General features: G+C 43.7%; 1 protein-coding gene across 5 annotated transcripts in view; it reads left to right on the top strand.

Annotated features, from left to right (window-relative positions):
* The window catches only part of LOC139553884 (ribosomal protein S6 kinase 2 alpha-like), a 78,902-nt gene extending 70,574 nt beyond the window's left edge, over positions 1-8,328 (top strand). For all 5 annotated transcript variants that reach the window (XM_071366638.1, XM_071366641.1, XM_071366637.1 and 2 more), the window contains 4 exons: positions 3,452-3,528; positions 3,670-3,787; positions 3,981-4,118; positions 4,690-8,328. In XM_071366638.1, coding sequence (XP_071222739.1) covers positions 3,452-3,528; positions 3,670-3,787; positions 3,981-4,118; positions 4,690-4,812 — 456 coding nt within the window. In that variant the 3' untranslated portion in view covers positions 4,813-8,328. The remainder of the gene's footprint in view (positions 1-3,451; positions 3,529-3,669; positions 3,788-3,980; positions 4,119-4,689) is intronic.
* The last annotated feature ends 1,492 nt before the right edge of the window (positions 8,329-9,820 follow it).

The raw sequence follows: 9,820 nt of genomic DNA, 5'->3' as shown, positions 1-9,820 counted from the left end.
AGATGCTATTTTGGGGGTTTTAATGGAAAATAAACCATCGAGAGATTAGTGATGCACCGATATTACATTTTTGGCCGATACCGATATCCAATATTTTCCTTGCCCCCAAAAAAACGATATAACATTTTAGCAGCCTTTTAAGCATTCTAGTACAGTTAAATAGTTAACGCACACACATGGACACAGCGGTCTAAGGCACTGCATCTCGGTGCAAGAGGTGTCACTAAAGTCCCTGGTTCGAATCCAGGCTGTATCACATCCGGTCATAATTGGGAGTCCCATAGGGCAGCGCACAATTGGCCCAGCGTCATCCGGGTTTGGCTGCGGTAGGCCGTCATTGTAAATAATAATTGGTTCTTAACTAACTTGCCTAGTTAAATCAAGGTTACACACACACTGACCAAAATATATATTTTGTTGGCATTTATGCATGTTCCCATTACCAGTGAAACATAATTAAAACCTACTTCTTTCACTTACTTGCTGTGCTGTTTCATTCTCAACCAGGATTGCATCATACATGTCAAGCAGTGAAGTTTCAGCTCTGTCTGTCCGTGACCTCTCTTCCTCGGTGCGCACTGTCACTGTGTCCGTTTCCATCTTGTCCAGCTGTGTATGTAACATTTCACGTAAATCCTGTTTCTTGTCTGCATCGAAGTAGCGGCCCTTAGCATCGAACATAGCATTGAGCATGGTGGCGACACAGTGAAGAGAGAATGCCACCGACTCACTTGTTCACAGCCTGTGTGGGCAGTTTTGTTGCTGGGGCCCACTGTTGTCAAGGGCAACTGTTTAATTCGCCAATGTGTGCCAGTAAAAACATCCACCTCGTCGGGGAAAGGGGCCATCTTCACTCCATAGAAACTAGTCAGCACTAACGTTACACACTAGCTGCTAGCTAACTGGTTAGCATAGCATTGACGAAGTCAGAATGGGCATGCGCGCACTCCACTGTTATGTGACAGAATCGGTGGCGTTAGAATTTGTAATTAGAATACGACTACTACACTGAACAATAATATAAATCAACATGTAAAGTGTTTGTCCCATGAGCTGAAAAAAAGGCCCCAGAAATGTTCCATACGCACATGAAGCTTATCTCAAATGTTGTGCACATTTGTTTACATCCCTGCCAGTTTTGTTGAGCAGGAGTTTCAATGCCATGACAGAGGGTATCACTTCTGCTGCAGGCGCAGTTGATGAGTTTATTTCTCCAGTCAGTTGTTAGAATGGAGCTAGCTAGTGTGTTCAAGTTTCAAACATGTTCTCAAATGCCATTGAAATAGCAGCAACGGTATGAGAACCAGCACATTCATGAGCATGCAATACGACTTCCCTCAGTAGGAAGTCCTCGACGACCCACTGTGCTGTCACACTCAGCATGCTCATGGGGCTGATATCGCTGATCCAAATGTCAGTCGTGAAGCTAATAGCAGTTACTCTATTACTGTGTACCTCTGGTAGGGGAACTTCTGAAAAATGGTACCAAAAAAAAGTGTACCGGTGCTTGACCAAAGCCAACATCACCCATGACAGAGAACGGTTGATTGTCAAGGGCAATGAATTCCATTATCTTGGCTTTAATGGATTTTGCCTTGGAGTTGTCTCGCTAAAATGTCTTTACTCTTTCAAATGACTGCTCGACTTGACTGCTCGATCCACACAGCAGACATTGTGGGCTAGTTTAGGTGTGTTGCACGTATAGCGCAACATTTTACATGGCGTCATTACGTCATGTACTTATGTTATATAGGTATGTACTTCAGTTTTGACATCTGTTTTGCACATCAGCGTTAAACTAGACATCGGGCTGATAACGATAATCGCATTTTTCCGATATGGCCAATTCCGATATGTTCACCGATATATCGTGCATCCTTTATATATTGTGTGTGCGTGTACACTACCGTTCAAAGGTTTGGGGTCACTTAGAAATGTCCTTGTTTTTGAAAGAAAAGCAAATTTTTTGTCCAATTTAAAATAACATCAAATTGATCAGAAATAGTGTAGATGTTGTAAATGACTTTTGTAGCTGGAAACGGCTGATTTAAAAAAATATATATCTTCAGAGGTGTACAGAGGCCCATTATCAGCAACCATCACTCCTGTGTTCCAATGGCACGTTGTTACCTAATCCAAGTTGATCATTGTGAAAGGCTAATTGATCATTAGAAAACCCTTTTAAATTATGTTAGCACAGCTGAAAACTATTCTGATTAAAGAAGAAATAAAACTGGCCTTTAGACTAGTTGAGTATCTGGAGCATCAGAATTTGTGGGTTCGATTACAGGCTCAAAATGGCCAGAAACCAAGACCATTCTTCTGAAACTCATCAGTCTTTTCTTGTTCTGAGAATGAAGGCTATGCGAGAAATTGCCAAGAAACTCTAACCAGAATAGAAAGAGGAGTGGGAGGCCCCGGTCCCCAACTGAGCAAGAGGACAAGTACATTAGTGTCTAGTTTGAGAAACAGACGCCTCACAAGTCTTCAACTGGCAGCTTCATTATCTAGTACCCGCAAAACACCAGTCTCAACGTCAACAGTGAAGAGGTGACTCTGGGATGATGGCCTTCTAGGCCCGAACTTGAACCCGGTCTAACATCTCTGTAGAGACCTGAAAATAGCTGTGCAGCAACGCTCCCCATTCAACTTGACAGAGCTTGAGAGGATCTGCAGAGAATAATGGGGAAAATTCCCCAAATACAGATGTGCCAAGCTTGTAGCATCATACCCAAGAAGACTTGAGGCTGTAAACACTGCCAAAGGTGCTTCAACAAAGTACAGAATAAAGGGTCTGAATACTTATGTAAATGTGATATTTCAGTATGTATGTATAGTTTCTGAAGGCACTGTATGGTCTAGCAATTGATTGGTGGTCTAATTCCACAAAGAGGGCGAGCAATTTCTCTGTTTGTTTAGCATTCCCCATAGCAAACCATGTTATTGAGTAACATGGCAATGTTTTACCCTCAACCCGGTCCATAGGACTGAGGTGACACAGTAAATCCTTCCCCACATTCTTTCTTCATGATGGCGATTTCAGAAATGTATTGAATGCCCTTTCCAAGCCATCAGAGACCTGAAAGACGGTTCATTGTTTCAATTGAAACTTTCACCCAAGGTCTATTTCGCCTGCATCAAGAGTATTTGGGGTATGTTGAGACACATCCGTCTTAAGATAACTAAATATGTATGCATCGACATGATCATTGCCATATAGATCGTTAAACATGTTTAAAGTCACGGGATCTACCGTTTTTGATGTTGCAGTTCGCGGAAATAGGAGGAAGCCGCGTCACTGAGGGGGCGTGTCCGTCCATGAGCTCTGTCCGATAGGGGGCATCGATAGGCTAGCGTCCTTGTCAACGCACTTTATTGCCTTTGGGTGTACAGCTCTACCCAGGTGATGCATGGTGGACAGTGTTGTGACATAATGCTGTGTGGGTTCTAGGTGTTAAAGCGTCAGGGCTATGACGAGGGCTGTGACATATGGAGTCTGGGAGTGTTGTTGTACACCATGCTGGCTGGGTAAGGAACACACGACATGCCAGTCATACAGCTGTGCACTGTATCCCACTCCAACAAAATGTCATGTTCTCACTCACTTACACATATACATACACATTCATTCTCATTTGACTGGTGCTCTCTCCCTCCCTCCCCCCTCAGCTTCACGCCGTTTGCCAACGGGCCCGAGGACACTCCAGATGAGATCCTGAGCAGGATAGGCAGCGGTCACTTCACCCTGACTGGAGGCAACTGGGATGCCGTGTCGGAAGCAGCGAAGGTACTAGGACTTGCTGGGTGACATAACTTTTCACGTGATCGTGCCGACCTGAACTGTGCTGGCTTTTATATTTTCTTTTCGCAATGTAGTGAAGTGGAACAATGACTAAATGTATTTCCGTTTGGATTTCGAGGATAGAGATACAGTATATAATTTAAAACTCATCTAACCTCCCAGCTATGTGTCTTCATAGGACCTGGTGTCTAAGATGCTTCACGTGGACCCCCACCAGCGGCTGACCGCAATGCAGGTTCTCAAGCACCCCTGGATCGTCCAGAGGGACAAGCTATCCAACAGCCAGCTGCAGCACCAGGATGCCAAGCTAGTCAAGGTACTAGACTCATACTGTGCACCAGTGGTTACCAAATGGGTCAATTGCGATTGACTGGTCGATCGTCAGTAGTTTTGAAACACCATGACCATCAGATGCAGGTACCATCAGTCCAGTAAATTAATAAATAAAATGATTTCAATTTATGCTCAGCTGTGCTTCCCATGGCTGAGCAGCCGCACACAAGCCTACGATTACCCTGCGCAATGCCAAGCGTCGGCTGGAGTGGTGTAAAGCTCGCTGCCATTGGACCCTGCAGCAATGTTCCAACATCTAGTGGAAAGCCTTCCCAGAAGATTGGAGGCTGTTATAGCTGCAAAGGAGGGACCAACTCCATATTAATACCCATGATTTTGTAATGTGATGTTCGACGAGCACATGCCAACATACTGTTAGCCATGTCGTGTATTTCTGGTGGACTCCGAAAAGTTGACATTAGAGCACCATGTTGCACACGCATTGTCAATTGTTCTGCCAATAGCACCATGTGACCTAACTTTTTAATTGCTGCAACTATATTTGTCCTCCAAACTGTTGTCTTAACATTGCACTACCTCTTCTCTTCCCACAGGGGGCGATGGCTGCCACCTACTCTGCCTTGAAGAGCTCCCAGCCCACCCCGGAGCTCAAGTCCATCGAATCGTCCTTCCTGGCCCAGCGACGTGTCAAGAAGCTCCCCTCCACCTCTCTGTAGATCCACCAGAGAGAGACCATGAACACCCCCAGACTCTAGCTAGAACGTCAGCCAGTACAGGAACAAGTCACGGGACTGAAGAGACCAGTAGATCCCCTCTATCTAACCAGCCAAGGACCACTGACTACTGCCATCTCCTCCCCTGGCAGTGATATCAATATTCTGCTGTAGTCCCTTCCCCTGCCATCGATATCACTACTCTGCTGTAGTCCCTTCCTCTGCCAACGATATCACTACTCTGCTGTAGTCCCCTGCCCTGCCAGTGATATCACTACTCTGCTGTAGTCCCCTGCCCTGCCAGTGATATCACTACTCTGCTGTAGTCCCCTGCCAGTGATATCACTACTCTGCTGTAGTCCCCTGCCAGTGATATCACTACTCTGCTGTAGTCCCCTGCCCTGCCAGTGATATCACTACTCTGCTGTAGTCCCCTGCCCTGCCAGTGATATCACTACTCTGCTGTAGTCCCCTGCCCTGCCAGTGATATCACTACTCTGCTGTAGTCCCCTGCCAGGGATATCACTACTCTGCTGTAGTCCCCTGCCAGTGATATCAGTAGTTTCTCTTTCCTCTTGGATGGGCTTCTGGGCATGGTCACTTGATGTCAATCAACCTGGACAAGCAACAAGACATGGTTGGGGATGAGGGTGCAGTGGGGTAGGAGCAGGTTATGGCAAATTTGTTAGCAGTATATTTTGGATAAGAGGTGTGTGTGAGTTTGTGAGACAACCTGCTACCACCGAGGACGTTGATGACCATTGAGGATGTTTCGGTTGTGTTTTTGTTTTGCTGTCGTTTTGATTGGCTCTTCATCTCCCTCAGCATCGCTGTGATTGGCTGTCGCTAAACTCTGCATGTCTGTCTGTTTGGTGTCGTTCTCTCTCCAATTGATCAGCTTGCCAAATCGATTTGTTTGTTTTTGCTGTTTTACCATTGAAAGCTGGAAGGGACAATGGCACAAAACGAGATCAGTCCATCACTATCATTTTCCTACATTTTGAATGAACATTAAAAGAAAAAAAAACATTTTGCCATAAATGCCTCTCGTTTTTGAGACTATACTGGAACTAGGAATTCTGGGTAATGTAGTCGATGCTAATGTTTTTTCTAGGCCGAATGTCTCACTCTCCATTGCATGACTTGCAGTGCGTTTAGTCCAGGGAAGGGTGCAGAAAGTTGTTTGCATGGTCTGGTGCAGTGTGGCGTCATGTTGCTTTGTCCTTCTCTTATCTGCACTTTTCTTGGTGACATTGCCGATTCTGAGAAGAAAAGATTTGAGATATGGCCAAATATGTTTATTGTAAAAAAAAAAGTTAAAAAAAGAGAAATAATATCTGTAATGCCACTAACAAGGTGGAATGTTGAAATCTTTTTTCCCCCCTTTATTGTCATTGTGTTTTCTTCTTGGATATGCGTATTTTGAATGTCATCTTTCTTGTATTTGCTTTTGTTGTTGAAAGGCATGTTGAACACACACTGTTGGAGCGTCCATGATGGACACTGTTGGAGGGTCCATGATGGACACTGTTGGAGGGTCCATGATGGACACTGTTGGAGCGTCCATGATGGACACTGTTGGCGCGTCCATGATGGACACTGTTGGCGCGTCCATGATGGACACTGTTGGAGCGTCCATGATGGACTCTTTCCCACAGCCCTCCTCTCTCTCTGTGTTTCAATGTCAAGTATGGTGAGAGTGATTGTCAAAACGATTGTACTGAGCACTCAAATGCGCTCTCTCCCATAAAGATATTCTCCGGTACTTTTGTATACTTTTTAACCAGTAGTTCTGAAAAGTAGCGCCCACGAGCCAAACATGGTCCCCGAAAATTGCCTACCACGTCATTGCTCTCTCTCTCTCTTGCTCTGCTGGGTGTGCTTCTTGCTAGTTGTCAGTCAAATGGTGAGGGGCTGAAGCTCATTGGCTGAAACTCAAATTAATAGGGGGCTGGCCCACGTGCAGGTAAATGTAGGGAAAATGGTGCTGCACAGCTTCCAGAAAACTGTCGCTTTCAAACTCGGGATTTCGTGACTAATTGAGGTAAGACTGTAATTCTGCTCATAGATTATACATGTATGAACTACACATTGACACATCCAGCCCAAACCGGGAGGATTAAAAAAGACTTACTAGTCGCCAAAGTACCCGAGCATGTCTTTAAGGTCTCTGTAAAGTATATTGTTTTTTCTTTTACTTAGACAATCCTTGACAGGAATATTTTTTTGTTCTTTTCTGATTTGATTGGCCTTGTCTGTTGGTCTTAATCAGGACATAAAGTAAATGTCCACAGGTCCTTTCTGTCTCCGGTTCAGTTTGACATTGTCTGAGTAGAAGTGCCGATCTAGGATCTGTCCGTATCTTATTCTATACAGACACAGCTATCTAACAGACACAACTGATCCTGGATCCGCACTCCTACTCTGAGGTGCATTGTGGATACGGTCCGTGGACTCTAGTACAGTATAGGTCACAACAACGTCTTTCTTGACTAGAGGTTCCTATGGGATAGTACACGTTTGCGTGGCTAAGTTTTTTTTGGTAGCTTTTAAATTCCTTAAGGGCCGAATTCCTAGACACGCGTTGAACATGCTTTTTAGTCTAGGACTTGTCCGGGAAACTGGCCCCTGCGCCTACAGCATAAAGAGCCTGTAAGTTTGTGTAGGCTTGGATCTTTAGTCTTAGATATGTGATGCATATCTTTAGAAAGGTTGGGATAACTCTTTCTATGGGGAAACACATTATTAAGAAGAAACAGATCAAGATGAAGAAGGGAACATTTGACTAAAATAAGAAATAACAGTTACCACCCACTGGGGCTCCTCGTAGTAACAGTAACCATTCTGCTATAGTAGCACAGTGACATTACTACAGTTGCCAAGTATGAAAACCCATTTCATCTCAGATCAAGTGGAATACATAGTTATGTTTATTATTTTTTAAATCAAGTTCTTTATAGCGTTTTTATTTTTTTATTTAACCTTTATTTAACTAGGCAAGTCAGTTAAGAACAAATTCTTATTTAAAATGCATACCGGGGAACAGTGGGTTATAACTGCCTTGTTTAAGGGCAGAACGAGCTACAAAGGTTGAGATTAAATGTTTAATTTACTATGATGATATTTACCTCCTTTTGTCTGTTCTATTTTGTTGTACCTTTCCTTATAAGGGTCCATAAACACTTCTCGTGGCAAAAACACGATTCACCAATGAATTGCAACCTAACTCAGACAAGTCCCATGATTCTGCCATCTAGAACCAATGAAATGACATCTTTGCTGCCATAGTTTTTTGTTGTTGTTGCCACGACCAGTGTGTTTGGACCCTGAAGTGGGAGCTTTCTTTGGTATGGAACTATTCTATGTGTTTGTTCCTCTTGCTTTGTATTGCCTTCCTTCCTGGTTCTCCATGTGGGATTGGGTAGTTCACCCTCTTCTGCCATTGCAGCAGTGGGGATTCAGGCCTATAGGGAGTTCTGATGAGATGCCTATCTATTAAAACACTTTTCTCTGCGCTGATCGACGACTGCTCTGTGTCAGCTTTAACATTTTCTGTCGTATGTGCATGTACGTGGACTTTAATAATATGATAAAAACAGCATGTCTTGGATACAACCAAAATTGCAAATACTGTGGGAAAGGGTTTTTGCAAAATCCTTTCAAATGGGACTTGTACGTGGTCCTATATGCTTGTCTGTATGATTTTATACAATTTTCATGGACCAACCCCTTTAGCATAGCACCCCGTATTATTGGCATATTCAACAGCGTTTAAGAAATATATTACCTTCAACAGTGTAATCTTGTGATCAAGCCATCAATGTTTTGTAATTATTGGTGTCGTAAAAATGTTAGCTAACGGGTTAGCAATTAGTAGCATTTTCACTGAAATGTCAAATATGCTTTCAGCTTTTTGATAATCGGTTTACCCAATAACAAAAAAAAGTCCTGTATTATCGGCATATGGTCCCCAATTTATTGGCCACCTTACTATTTTGTTTAAAAAAGACGAACTTGAAATGCGAAGTATTTTCTGGATAGTTGGCTAGCCTTCTGGTTAAAAAATTGGATATTAAATGACGTGGGGTCTGTCGTGCAGTCGAATTTTACAATATACAGCGTGTCCCACATATGTGTAACTTTTTTGAAAACTTTCAACTTAAATTGCAATGAAAATCGGTGGTCAGCTAGCTAGAATGGTATCTGTCGCGAAATGTACCGTTAGTTTCCAGTCCATTTAAATGTTGATCTCGAGGTGATTTAGTTAGGGGGTGTCCGATGTTGGGGGGGGGGGGATTAGCTAAGTGTAGTGTTCTAGATCCTGTGTTGATTGACAAGTGGTCCTTTTTAAAACAACAGTGTAGGTGTGCTATGCAAGCAGAAGAACACTGTGTGCATCTCACTGCCTGTCTGCAGCGCACACACAGCAGAGTACACTTTCATGTCCTCCCCGCCTTCCCAAAGGTCCTCAAATGCACTCAGACCAGCTCCTGTAATGGACCTCTGCTGCAGTCACACACACTCTCCCAGGTGTCTAAAGGTAGCTTCGGGCATAGTAACACCATCCTCTACTGCACCATGCCATTCTGCTATATAACACATTAATGTCCTGAACACACACACCTGAAACAGAGTGAAACACACACTCTCACCTAAACAAGAGTTTAATATCTCCACATAATTGACTGCTTCCTCTTGCACATGCTTCTGTACAATTACATAAACTTGTAACGTGTATATAAACAACTACATAATACTTTATTCTGTTCAACATCAAATAGAACAACTGTCTCCCTCTGACACATCCCGTCAGTGCACTTCACACCGCAGTAAAATTACGCTCTCTCTAGCCTCCCACACACACACTGACTGAGCCCAACCGGTAACTACCTGTTCCCGGTATTGATTACAGTAGGTGCATCTGAACAGTTCAGAGGATGGAGAGAAGCCATCATCATCATCTGTCCTGTCTGTTCGAGACAGAGCGGAGGCTCCCGTTACATTAAATTGG

The sequence above is a fragment of the Salvelinus alpinus genome, chromosome 25, assembly GCF_045679555.1.
Source record: "Salvelinus alpinus chromosome 25, SLU_Salpinus.1, whole genome shotgun sequence".
Classification (NCBI taxonomy): Eukaryota; Metazoa; Chordata; class Actinopteri; order Salmoniformes; family Salmonidae; genus Salvelinus; species Salvelinus alpinus.
The sequence above is the reverse complement of the archived record's forward strand: the minus strand, read 5'-3'. Positions and strand labels throughout refer to the sequence as shown.